This window comes from Balaenoptera physalus (genome assembly GCF_965194825.1).
Source record: "Balaenoptera physalus genome assembly, chromosome: 19".
In the NCBI taxonomy this organism is placed as follows: Eukaryota; Metazoa; Chordata; class Mammalia; order Artiodactyla; family Balaenopteridae; genus Balaenoptera; species Balaenoptera physalus.
This window is the reverse complement of record NC_138900.1, coordinates 34,673,475-34,685,730: the sequence shown is the minus strand read 5'-3', so window position 1 is coordinate 34,685,730 and position 12,256 is coordinate 34,673,475. Positions and strand designations below refer to the sequence as shown.

The 12,256-nt window shown below is 53.4% G+C and overlaps 1 protein-coding gene and 1 long non-coding RNA gene across 7 annotated transcripts in view; one reads left to right on the top strand and one right to left on the bottom strand.

Annotated features, from left to right (window-relative positions):
- The window catches only part of LOC309648989, a 1,142,769-nt gene that overhangs the window by 1,025,608 nt on the left and 104,905 nt on the right, over positions 1 to 12,256 (top strand). The window lies entirely within an intron of this gene.
- Positions 8,442 to 12,256, bottom strand: part of NKD1 (NKD inhibitor of WNT signaling pathway 1) — an 85,636-nt gene continuing 81,821 nt past the window's right edge. For 4 of the 6 annotated variants that reach the window (XM_082438409.1, XM_082438410.1, XM_082438413.1 and 1 more), the window contains 2 exons: positions 10,818 to 10,945; positions 8,524 to 10,004 (listed from right to left, as the gene is read on the bottom strand). In XM_082438409.1, coding sequence (XP_082294535.1) covers positions 9,412 to 10,004; positions 10,818 to 10,945 — 721 coding nt within the window. In that variant the 3' untranslated portion in view covers positions 8,524 to 9,411. Of the gene's footprint in view, positions 10,005 to 10,817; positions 10,946 to 12,256 lie in introns of all 6 variants that reach the window. The other 2 variants (XM_082438412.1, XR_014256904.1) reach the window with 2 other exon arrangements.

Below are 12,256 nucleotides of genomic sequence, written 5' to 3'. Positions count from 1 at the left end.
TCCTCTAGCTTCCACCAGACTAATTCCTCCTCATTGCTGAGGTCTCCACCTAAATGTGGCTTCCTGGAGAGGCCCTCTCCAAGCCCCAATCTCAATCAGGCCCCCTCTGCTATTCTGTCACATGTCTCCCCAAAAGTTATCACAGTTGATAACAATATAATTTTGGTGTGACAGCTGTCTTCTGAGGAGACTGAAAGCTCTGAAGGGAGGGAGGAAGGAGGCCTGTTTTATTTCGTGACACGTAGCAGTTGATCAGTAAGTAACTGAGAGTATGAATGGATAGGGGAATCTGGCGATGAACTTGAGACAGGTGTGGTCCAGGGAAAGGCCACCTAGACCTGAGAAGGACCTCTCTGAGCAGTGAATACCAAGTTTGGGTCACCCTTTTCTCTGACCAGGCTTGATTTTGGCTGCTCCTTGTCACCACAGGGGTGGTCTGACCCCAGACTGACTTGCAGTCACCAAACGGCAAAGCAAGACTGAGTGGGGTACTCAAATGCCAGATCCTTTCTCCACAACAAAAGAAGGAAGGAGGGGAGGGAGGGAGGCAGGAGGAAGGAAAAAAAAAAGTCATATGGACCACACTAGAATATTCTGGTATTCTGGCTAGGAATTTCTGAACAAATCACAATCAGATGCTGCTTTTTGAGACTAGAGCCAGAGGAAATGGAATCGGGTGACCTCTGTTAAGATGGCCAAGTACACTGTCCATCAGTAGAGGATCTGGCCTGGGGACAGAGCCACTCAAAATCACCTGGGACCCGTGTCCCTGGTCTGTGCTGGGCGCCCACTGGCTAAGCCCAGGGATGATGCCCTCAGCTCTGCCACCACCCAGAGCATCCCTGGTACATCCCTGGGTTTCAGTCTGTCCAAAGGCTGCTACCCCTTCCTGGAGGCTGAACCAGCATGTCAAGGAGCCTGAGCACCCCGTGAGAGGGTGTCCCCCGCCTAGTCGTCCTCATGAATCCAATCAACAGAGATGTGCTGAGTGCCGAGAGCCGGCCATACGCTGGATCTGGCTTGGGGCCGGGTGGGCAGGCCAGGAACGTGCTATCGTTCAGGAGCTCAGCAGATATTTAACAAGCACCTATCTTTGCTGGGCCTTTGGGATTACAAAATAATCTTTGGTGAACAAGATAGTACTTTAGTGGAAACAGATGTTAACCAAATAATCAGAGGCACAAACAAGCTTATACAGTCGATCCTGATTACTCGCAGACTCTTTATTTGTGAATTCACCTACTCACAAAAATTTATCTGTAACCTCAAAATCAATAGTCATGGCGCTTTCATGGTCCTTCGTGGTCATGCGCAGAGCACCGAAAAATTTGAGCCACTAGTCGTGTGCGTTCTCAGCTGACATCAGACAAGGCAACACTCTGCCTTTCCGTTTCAGCTCTCATACTATAAACGTGTTCTTTCCGTGGCCTATTCAGCACTGCGCTTTTTGCATTTTTTGTGCTTTGTGTTAGCCGTGGCTGAAGGGCTGTCTAGTGTTCCTACGAGCAAGAAGGCTGTGGTGTGCCTTACGGAGAAAATATGAATATGTGTGGTAGACAAGCTTCATTCAGGCATGGGTTACTGTGGCTGATGGCCTTGAGTTCAGTGTTAACCAATCAACATTGTAGAATAAACCAGGTGTCTTTAAACAAAAACACAAAACAAAGTTGATGGAAACGTTGTGACCAGAGGCTCGCAGGAACCTACCCCTATATTTCCCCTAAAACCTGTCTAAATCAGTGTTGGCAATAACTTTATAGAGAGTAGATACCGTGAGTAACGAGGCTCTGCTGTAATTACAAACGGGATCAGCGCTGTGAATGAAGGGGACCGGCAGGGCACCCTGAGAGCGTGGGCACCGCTTGGCTGCAGCTGGGGCCTCGAGCCAGGCCAGGAGCCCTACCTCCCAGACCTTCCTTTCGCTCACATGTCCCTGGACTTGACTGGGGTGATGGCAGAGGAGGGGTAGGACTGGTCTTTGCTAATCTTCGCCAGTGCCCACAGGTTTCTGGCAAGCGAGGGTTGAGTGACGAACAGCTTGTCCCCAGGGACAGGTGTCACACTATGTTTAGCACATTAACGGTAACCTTGCTAAGTCATTTAGCTCGACTGTAACTCAGTTTCCTCCTTTGTTTCCTCACAAGGCTATTCTAAGGATGTCAGCAAATGCAGACTGAACGTACAATGAGGGCTCCGTGAGTGATAGATATGGCGATTTAGATTTCTCTGCAGTCCTAGGGCTCAGGGCCTGGTCCCAGGGGCTGGGCCAGATTCCTGGAGGACAAGGAGAGGCCCAGATGCAGGACAGCCAAGGACTGTTCCTGGGGCTCCCCCCCAACCTGGGGGAAGGAGCTGCTGGGCACAGCTTTTAGGTTGCCGGTCCCACCACTCACTGCCCCATCCTTTTAGGGCACAGAGCTGCCTCCCCAAGGCCCAGCTTGTCAGAGCCAAGGGCAATCTCATTATGCAAATTTGGGATTAAAGGCCCAGAGTGGGCTGGGGTTTGCCCAAGTTCACACTGCAGGTCAGGTCTGGAAGGAATGGAGTGAACTCATCGAATGTGGAAGGGAAAAGCAACAAGGCAGGTGGGGAGGTGGCACGAAGCAACAAGGCAGGTGGGGAGGTGGCATGCTGCAGCCGCTGATCAGGGGCTCTGCACCCTTCATCAGTCGGGACTCAACCTCCTTCCCCACAAGCCCGGCGGGGCCAGATTCTCATAACAGTAGCAGCCACGTCCTGAAGGCCTGCTCTGCCTGGCTCTGAGCTGAACGCTTCAGGCCCAAGAGATCATTTAATCTGGTCCTCACAACAGCCTAACAGTGAGCTGGATACTCTGATTAGTCCCACGTTACAGAGAAGGAAACGGAGGCACAGAGAGGCTGGGTCCTTTGTCCAAGGTGGCACAGCTAGGAAGTAGCAGGACCAGGACTCACTTCAGGTCTGCCTGATTCCAGTGTCCATACTCTCAACCATGGGCGGTTCTGCCCTTCTGAGCCGAGGCCCCCAGCCTGCGTTCTGCGGTCTGGCTACTGGATCCGGTCACCTCCTCAAACTCCATCCACCAAGCCAAAGCAGGCCTGAGTAGGGGCTCAGCAGGGCACTTGTAGGCTTACGAACCAAGCGCTGGTCTGTAGCGCAGCAAAGCAGCACGGCTAGGTGGTTGCACGGAGGCCCCCTTCCCCAAGGCTGGCTTTGATCAGCTGCTCAAGTACCTCCCCAGGGAGCAAGGGCCTCAAAGCAAGGCAGGAAGACTGGGAAGGGCCCACTGGCATTTCCCTAAAGAGCCAAGGGAGGAAGGACAGCACGTGACCCCCACACCAGGGCTCACTGTGGACCCGCCCTCGTTGGAGCACAGGCCTTGAGTCCCACTAAATCCGTCTCTTTGGCGCCTGTAGCTTTATGAGGGGAGGGTGGTAGATTATTGAGGGCCCAGGAGGCAGGGCAGCTAGGAAAAGAACTGGGGTCCCCCCCGGAGGGCTGTTACTGAAGTCTCCACCCTGTCCTCTGGCGTGGTCATGGCCACTTGCCCCAACATCGTGAGGCTTTTTGGAGGTTTCCGGGGGTTGGGACAGGGGCCTGGGGAGCTCCCTCTGTCTCGCTTATACCTCAGTGCACATACTCCCTAAGGCCGGGCCGCCGGGGTCCCACCCTGCTTGTGACGAGGCCCTGGGTTTCTCACACTGTGCTCTATGGGCCCAGCTGCAGCATCATTTCCTGGGGTGACAGCGTGTTCAAAGCACTGATCCCTGCTCCCACCCCCAGGCCCATGCAATCTCAGTCTCTGGGGCTGGGCCTGCGTCTCTGCATTTAACATGCTCCCTGGGAGATTCTTATGTGCCCTGAAGTTAGGCATTGCCCTCACAGGAGCCCTCTGAGGTCATCTGGGTTCTCAGCCTGGCCACACGGGAGCTTGGAACATCTTGGTGCCCAGGTCAGGGAATCAGCACCATCAGAGGCGGGACCCGGGCACCGGTATTTTAAAAATCTCCCCGGGTGATTCTGAAGCACTCGTAGGACGAGAATTACTGGTTGTGCGCATTCCATCCTGCCCGCCCCCAGCTCCCACCCACAGGCTGTCCTATGCCAAAGTCAAGTCTGGAGGGTCTCGGTCGAGGTGGAGATCCTCTTGTCTCTGTCAGGCTCACAGACTGGATGCACCACGATTCTACTTTATGGAGAGAACGCGGAGGGGAGAGGAAACCCCTTGCGGGGGCAGGGGTTGCTCGGTGGGAGACGGGGAGTCTAGGCCAGCCTCTGCTACTTCCTCCCCTTCTGAGGTCACTTCTGCTGCTAGGAGATGGACCTCACTCCCATCCCCCCTTCTCATGCTAAAGGAAGATGCTGGGTGCAGAAAGCCCTTGGCAGGGACATGCATTAACCAGTAAAATTATTCAAGGGTGTGAGCCCCCGAGAAGAGGGGTCAGGTTCAGAGGTCTGCTGGTGTGGGAAAAGGTGACAAGACCAAGAGCCAGATCAGAGCCCCCAAATAAGAGGCATGCCTGTAGGAAGTGATGAAGCCTTAATGATCGGAGAAGGGTGCCCTTGCACAGCATTTAGGAGTCAGTGCACAGCTTTTAGGGGCTGTAAGGCATGTGGCTGAACCGCCTGTATCGGTTCTGCAAAACACAGCCATATGCACACGTAGGGAGCAGGGGTGAGGCTGGGGCTACACCCACGGGCCTTGGGGAGCAAAGGCAGGGGCTGGGAGGGCGGATTCTGGGGCTGGCTGGACCAGGGGCGAGGCCGCCTTGGGGTCTCTGGGGCCTGCAGTCTCCTGTACGTGCTGGTGAAGCCCTACCTTCAGCGAGGAGGTGAGGATGGTAGGGGTGGGATGCCACAGCCCGCTGGCACCGAGCACAGCTCCGGGGCCCCCTTTCATTCCCAGGAGCGCTGACAGGTCTCACAGAAGCCAGGTTATTAGGGCAGGCAGTCTTCCCCTCCTCCTGTCACCTGCAAGGTTGCCTTCCTTCTGGCTCAGTAATGATTTGACATCTAAACACTGAGAATAAAGTGGGCCGGGGTGGGGGAGAGTAAAAGAAACTGCTCCCGGCTGTTTCCTTTGCCAAAAAGTGTAATTGGCATGGCTGGGTGTGAAGTGCACAGCCCCCCCAGGCTCCCCAATCCCCAGCGCACCCTGGGTGATGAGAGCCTCGGCCCAGCTGGCTGCCTTAACCAGACGTCCACAGTGCCAGTGACAGATCAGCAGAACTGGGCATCCTAGCGACCAGCCAGTGCTTTGTGCAGGTGTGCGTGAGGCCAGCAGAGCCACAAGTGAGGGAGCCCCGGTGCTCAGAGCTCAGGTCCTGGGGAAGCAGGAGCGGGTCCTGTGCAGTGGGTGTCAGATTTGCACACAAGACAAAACTCACCCCCACCAGCCTGCAGGAAAATGTGCTCAAAACCTCACCGAGAAGCATGGTTGACCATTCGTTCGTTCCATCCTTCCTTCCTTCCTCCCTCCCTCCCTTCCTTCCCTCCCTCCCTCCTTCCCTCTTTCCTCCCTCTCTCTTCTTCCTTCAACTTCCAATTACTTGGTACAACTTCTTATAGAGCTCATTTACAACCGATCAACATTGAAATCACGCATGGTCTTGAACTCAGCTGTTCCGCATTGGCAGTCTGTTGCCACTGCTCCGGCTTGTGGGCACTGAGACAAGCCAGGCACAAGGATGTGCCATGGCCTAGGATGAGACCCACCTGCCTGCAGGAGGGGATGGGCAAGCTCGCGACAGCGCCTTGGACCAAGAGAGGGTTGAGCAGTTGTTAGAGAGGAGGGGGCAGAGCTCTGTGATGGATGCGGGGAGCTCTTCAAATACATTAGGTCACAGAGAAAAAGGGCCGAAGTATGAATACTATGCTACTCCTTGGGTAAAAATAAAAGGGTGTGGTGGGAAGAGGATTAAGCAGTAACTGCAATGTTTTCTTTCTTAAAAATAGATCTGAAAGAAGTACTGCAAAATGTCAGCATTTGTAAAATCTGGGTGGTGAGTTTCACGGTTACACGGTTTTCTGTTTCAAACTTTGAAATATTTTTGGAAATAAAATTGGGGGTGGGGGAGAGGTGAATAAGCAGAGCATGGAGCATTTTTAGGGCAGTGAAAATACTCTGTACGATATTATAGTTATGGATACACATCATTATACATTTGTCCAAACCCATTGAATGTACGACAGCAAGTGTGAGCCCCAAGGTAAACTGTGGACTTTGGGTGATTATGACGTGTTGATATAGGTCCTTCCTTGGTAAAAAATGTACTATCTGTTAAGTGATGTTGACAATGGGGTAGGCAATGCATGCAGAGGTCAGTGGGTATATGGGAAATCTCAGCACCTTCCTCTCAATTCTGCTGCAAATCTAAGCCTGCTCTGAAAAAAATAAAGTCTTTTTAAAAAATCAACAGAATTTAAATGGGGAGATATCTCATTTAAATGTATTTATTCTTATAACAAAAATGGCAGTGACACTTTCATAGTGCTCCTGTGGGCCAGGCACCGTTTTAACTCACTGAATTCTCACAACAACCCTGTGGGGTAGGTCTCTTCTGATCCCCCTTATAAAGGGGAAGCTGAGGCTTGAGAAGTACACAGAGCTACTAAGGGAAGGAGTCAGGATTTGAACTAGGCGGCTGGGCACCAACATCTGTGCTCACACCACCACGCCACATCCAAAAGGCCCCGGGAAGCTGGGGTCAGGGAAGTCAGAGGGATGTGTACTTCTTCCTGTACACCTTTGTGTACTATTTGAATATTCTACATGTGCACATTACTACTTTTTAAAGTTAGGTAAATTCCAGGTACCAAGAAATAACAGAACCCTGACAGGTGTGGGGCTGGGAGAGATGGCAGGGACCTCTTCTCAGAGGCTGAGGAAACGCTCTCAGCCCACGAGGCCACAGAGAGGCTCCCTGCGTGGACCCAATGCCTGGCTTGTCTCCATAGTTGCAGCAATTCTGGGCCTGGGGCGCCATCTGCTCTGGTCTGCTCAGCACCCCTCCTCTTCCTTCTTCTGGCACAGGCCCCTCCCCCTCTCCACAGGCTGGGCGTGTGACTCCAGGGGAGCCACAGTGATTGGTCCAGGGATGGGTACCGGATCCAGGCCCAGCCAATTAGAATCCTTCCCTGGGCTTGCCCTAGTGGAAAATCCTTTTCCATCTGGTTGTGCGGCCCAAAGTGCCAGCAGTCCCCACACCATGGCAAAGCATGTCGGGGGAGAAGTAGAAATCCAGAAAGGGAGCCGTAAGAACCAGCGAGTCTCAGCTTCGTTCCCATCCTGTCATCTCAGAGCCAGCTCCCTCCCTGCCCTCCCTGGGTTGGTTACTTTCCTGTCCGTTTGAGTTGGTTCCTGACAGACAGAAGCCCATAGCCCTAAACAAGGGAGGCCCAAATCCACTGGTTAAGGGATCCTGGGATAGACTAGAATCCCACTTCTGCCACCTGCTGTGTGGTCTCAAGAGAGTTACTCAACCTCCCTGAGCCTGTTGTGCTCCCTGAGCTTCCACTGGCTGCCTCAGGGTTTTCATAAGGATTAACTGTACTAATCCAGTCCCAGGCACACCAGTAACTAATAAAATTAATACAGTGACAACAACTCAGCACGCTATCTTCAAAAAATAACTCCTTACCGACCACGGTAAACCAACACCAGAGGCTCTGGAAAATGGGGTGCCAGCTGGGAGAGCAAGTAGCAGAAAGGCAGGCAGCTGGAGCCACTTTTTCTTCCTGTGTCCCTCCAGATTCACCCTCCACTCTCCTCTTCCCCGGCAGAATGCCTGTGTGACCCCCATCAATAGCTCCCTCGCTCTCTGGCTCCTGGTGGCTTCAGCCAACGGTGCCTCAGCAGGATACAGGCGGGCAGGAGAGTGAGGGCAGGAAGTCATTTCCCTGTAGGGTCCCCACAGGCTGGCTGCATCCTTCCAGCGAAGGTCACGGCTCCTTCAGGTGCCCCCACCCCTCTGTGTCTGCTGAGGACGACTCTCTCGTACACCCTCCACTCCAGGGGTAGGAGTGGCACCCACGGTACCAACGCAGGATCTTTTTACTCTTTTAGGAGGCTTTGCCCACACTATGTAAATATTCCCTTTATTAAGCTCACCCCATTACCCAATTAGAGTGTGTGTGTCATCAGTTTTTCACGGGGTCCCTGACTAGTTGACAGGTGTCCTTTCCCTGGCCTCCCCGGGTCTCAAGCAAACAAAATTCTGCTCTACAGAGGACATTGCTCCAGGGTCCCAACTCTGGCCACTGTCTCCATTTCCCTCCACGCTTCTGTACTCCAACAGTCCTCTCCAAAATCTGCCAGGTCCCAAACCTCGAGAAAGGATCCCTGATGAGAGGCAAGTGGCCATTGGCATCTAATGAACAGCGCCCCAACAGGAGGCACACAGGGTCACGTCTGGGCCCTGGATGTGTCTTGAGAAGCAAAGCACGGACTTCTGCACACCAGAAAAGGTACCTGAGAGTGTATATTTATAGAAAGATACATAGAAATGGACAGATGGCATCTATCTACAGATACAGAAAGCTCTGTTAGAGAACCATGTAGGTACGTATATATTTGCCAATGGTAGGACGCCAGGTTTCCACATCTTCGGTCACAACCAACAACACACAATTGCCCGATCTTGGAAAACCACACTTGTTTATGTGGTTGGTTCCCTCTCCGGAGGTTTCCAAAATGAGAAGGCTGGTTTCAGGGGCAGTCTTTAAATATGGGTGTGTATCTTTCTAAAGAAAAGAGGAGGAGGAGAGAAAAAACGAGAAATGTATTTTCATGTTGCGCACGACAGAAAAGATGGGACTGGTTTGGGGCAGGGGCGCGATCCCACTGGAAAGGTGTGAAAGATAACTCCAGAAAGGACAGCTAAGCTTTCTAGGTTGGGACATAAAAACACAACAGCTGGGAAGGTCGCGCAGTCCGCCGAAATCCCTTGTAGCACATTACAATCCGTTAAGGGCAAAATAAAATCAGAATCATACTAAGAGGTAGCAGCTGTTTATCTTCTCGGAGATTTCAAGGGTCTCTGGAAGCCGGGCCAGGGAAGGGTGTTCTCCTGGAAGAGACTGGGATGGGGCAGAGTTCTGGCCGAGGGCTTGCCCGGGGCTGGGAAGGGTGTGGAATAGCCTGCGTGGACACCGCAGCTCCGGAGCCCCAGGGAGCCTCTGCCACTACAGGCCACTTCCAAACCCAGAGTCATTTCTTGGGTAAGTTATGCAGTCCCCACGACATATAAATAAAAGTTTAGTTCTGTGTTTCCATATATCTTCTACATGGAGGCTAGCTGAATATTAGTGGAGTAACAATAATTATTAATAAAAAATAATCATCATAATAACAATAATTAATAGAATAATAATGCCTTGGGGGCAGGGGGAGGGGGGTCCTTCATATGGTGGGGCAAGGGCGGGGGCGGGGCTCTAGGTCTGGTAGAAGTGGTGGTAATGGTGGTGGTGTTCGTGGTGGTGGTGGTGCTCGTGTCTCTGGACCGCCTGGCCGGCCTGGCTCTCGTACACCACCACCGCGGGCAGCTCCCTGACGTGGTCCCGCCCCACGACGGTGCCGCCCACGGCTAGGGGCGCCTGCAGGCCCCGGCACCCCTGATGGCTCTCCTTGGCGCGGTGCTTGTGCTTCTTGTGCCCGAGGGGCGCCAGAGTGGGGAGGAGGGCCGGGCTGGCGGCCAGGTGGGCGGATGGGGACACCGCAGGGACAGCAGGTCCCATGGGGGGTTTGCTTCTTGCCCCTCTGGCCACGTGGCCCACACCCACGCTCTTGCCCTGGGCCTTGGGGGACCTCACAAAGTGCTTGCTCCCGTCCTGGGTACCACCCCGGAGCCGCTGCTGGACCTCCGAGACCTTGGCGAATGGGGCGTCAAGAAAGTGGAAGGAGCCGGGGTCCACGCCTGGGGGCTTTCGGTGTGGGACGTGGATGGCTTCTGGCTCGTGGGAGCGAGATCGAGCGGGGTTGGAGGTGCGGGGTGGCAGCTCTGACTTCTGGGCCACTGACGGGGAGCCTAGGAACCAATTCAACAAATGTTTAATGAGCACCTACTGTGTGCTGGTGTCACACGGTGCCCTGGAAACCACTCCGCCCCCAGTTCTCCCAGGCTGATAGAGGCAGCTGGTCCTTATCACAGCTAACCCCGACGCCCCGACTCCCCACCCACTGACTGCTCTCCTCCCTCTGCCTTGGAGGAAACTTTTCTGGAATGGAACTTTGCCATCTGCTAAGTGGGAAAAACTGTTTCTGTGTTAGGTCTTTAAAGATAATTAATTCTCCTTCTGAGAGCTTGGAAAGAGAGCAGACAGGGACATTGTTAAAATTGTCTAAGGTCACTGGAGCACAAAGGAAATCTACAAGCATGTTCCTTAACGTATAGAGGTAACTCAGAGAGGAATTAAACACAGGGGGAAGGGGAGAAGGACGTTGTGGGGAGTGAAATTAAGTGGACTGTGTCTTCATCTATCTTAGCAAGAGCTGAGATGTCAAGGGCTGATGAAGACAGAGCACTGTTTTGCTTAACGAAGCCCAGGGTCCTCACTGGAAGAGAAGGGTGGGTCAGGGTGCGGCACCGAACTGTTGTTTTCATTGAATTAAAAGCCCTTGGATACTATTTGATTTTGTTCGACTTTGTGCATGTTTTACTTTAATGTTTTAAACGTTTTGAATGCCATCTCCTCCAAGAAGACGCTATACTCTGTCCAGTAAAAGCTAGGCCTTCCCCCAGCCCAAGGGGGCCAGCGAACACCCACTCACCCACCAGCGCCCCTGCCCGCCCAGCCACGCCCTGCCCTGGCCGCCCTCACCGGTGAAGGAGCTCCCTTACCAGGCCCAAACTGGGACGTGTAGTTTTCTATCCCAGCGAGATCTAAGTAGTGGTTTCTCCTCTCAATGTTCTCATCCACGCAATGGTGGTAGCAGCCGGACTGTTCCAGACGGCTGTCACCCTGGAACCTATCAGGGAAGGCAAGCGAGAGGGTGGGCCCTGGCCTCGCGGTGGGAGCGGTCCCACGAGCTCCTGGGAAGCCACCAGGACAAACCCTTCTGGACCCTCTGTTAATTTCTGTCTGGGTCTTGGGAGCAGGGGAGGGAGGGAGGGAGTGACCACGTCAGCACTCTGTCCCTCCTTTTCCTCCCCTGCTTGGCCTCCCTGGGCCTTCCGGGAGGACTGGATAGGGACTAAGCTTTGAACAGGCCCAAAGCAAAGGAGAAGGTAACTGGTCAAAACTTCAGGATGCTCCAGAGCCAGCCTTCAAACCATGTGTTCCTAACGTCTACCTGGCTCCCCACGGGGTGGGGAGAACAGAAGCCCCCAGGCCATTGGAGTTGAGGCTGGAAGACTCCATAACCTGCCCAAAGCTCAGAATGGGCCTTCCCAGGGTGGTGTAAGGTGCGAGGAGGGGCGGGTGGGGGAGGGAGGTGACCTTTCTCCCACTGCGGGATTCTGGGCTCCCTGCCCCTCCCCTTCAAGGGCCTCTGTGATCTGCCCACACTAGCTTGCCTGCTCCCCCAGGGCAGCCCCCCTACATCTGTAGCCAGCCTGGGCACCCCCAATTCCTAGCCCTCTCCCCACACCTGCTTGGACCACCTTCTCTCTTTCCCCTATGCTAGCGCTTCTCAAGTCCCAGCCATTACCTCTCCATGTTCACAGTAGATACTGTCCCACATTACTGTTACTTTATATTACTGTTTACTCAGAGCTTTTCTTTACCCAGTCTCTCTCTTTCCTTCCCTCCCTCTCTTCACTTCCTTCCTTGCAGTTAAATAACAACAGGTGAAAGATAATTGCAGCCTTACAACCCCTTATCCACAATTCTGAAGTCCAAAACACCTGAAAGCAAAGATTTTCCACAACCCATTTGGCAGCCAAGCTTGCTCTAAACAGATGTGAAGGTAGCTACGGTCTTTCTCTCACTTAGCATGAATATTTATATGTGTCGCTGCAGAAATATCTATGTGCTAAATCCTGGGGTGCTGTGCAGATCCCAGATAGAAATACACTGGGAGCACCTTTCTAAAACTCAACAAATGCATTTGAGTTACCCCAAAGCATTCTGGATGAAGCAACGTGGACCTACATTTAGCTCTTTTGGACAACTGAGTTTGATTTGTGAACCTGCCCTCTGAAATCACTGCCCACCCCCCTACGCCCTGCCCCCGAGGAGAATGTAGACTGCAGCCTCCTGCCTGGAATCCCTTAGAGGCAGGTCCACAGCCGGTGCTCAATCCGTGCTCAGAGGCACTGGGCCGGCTCTGCCCGCGCTC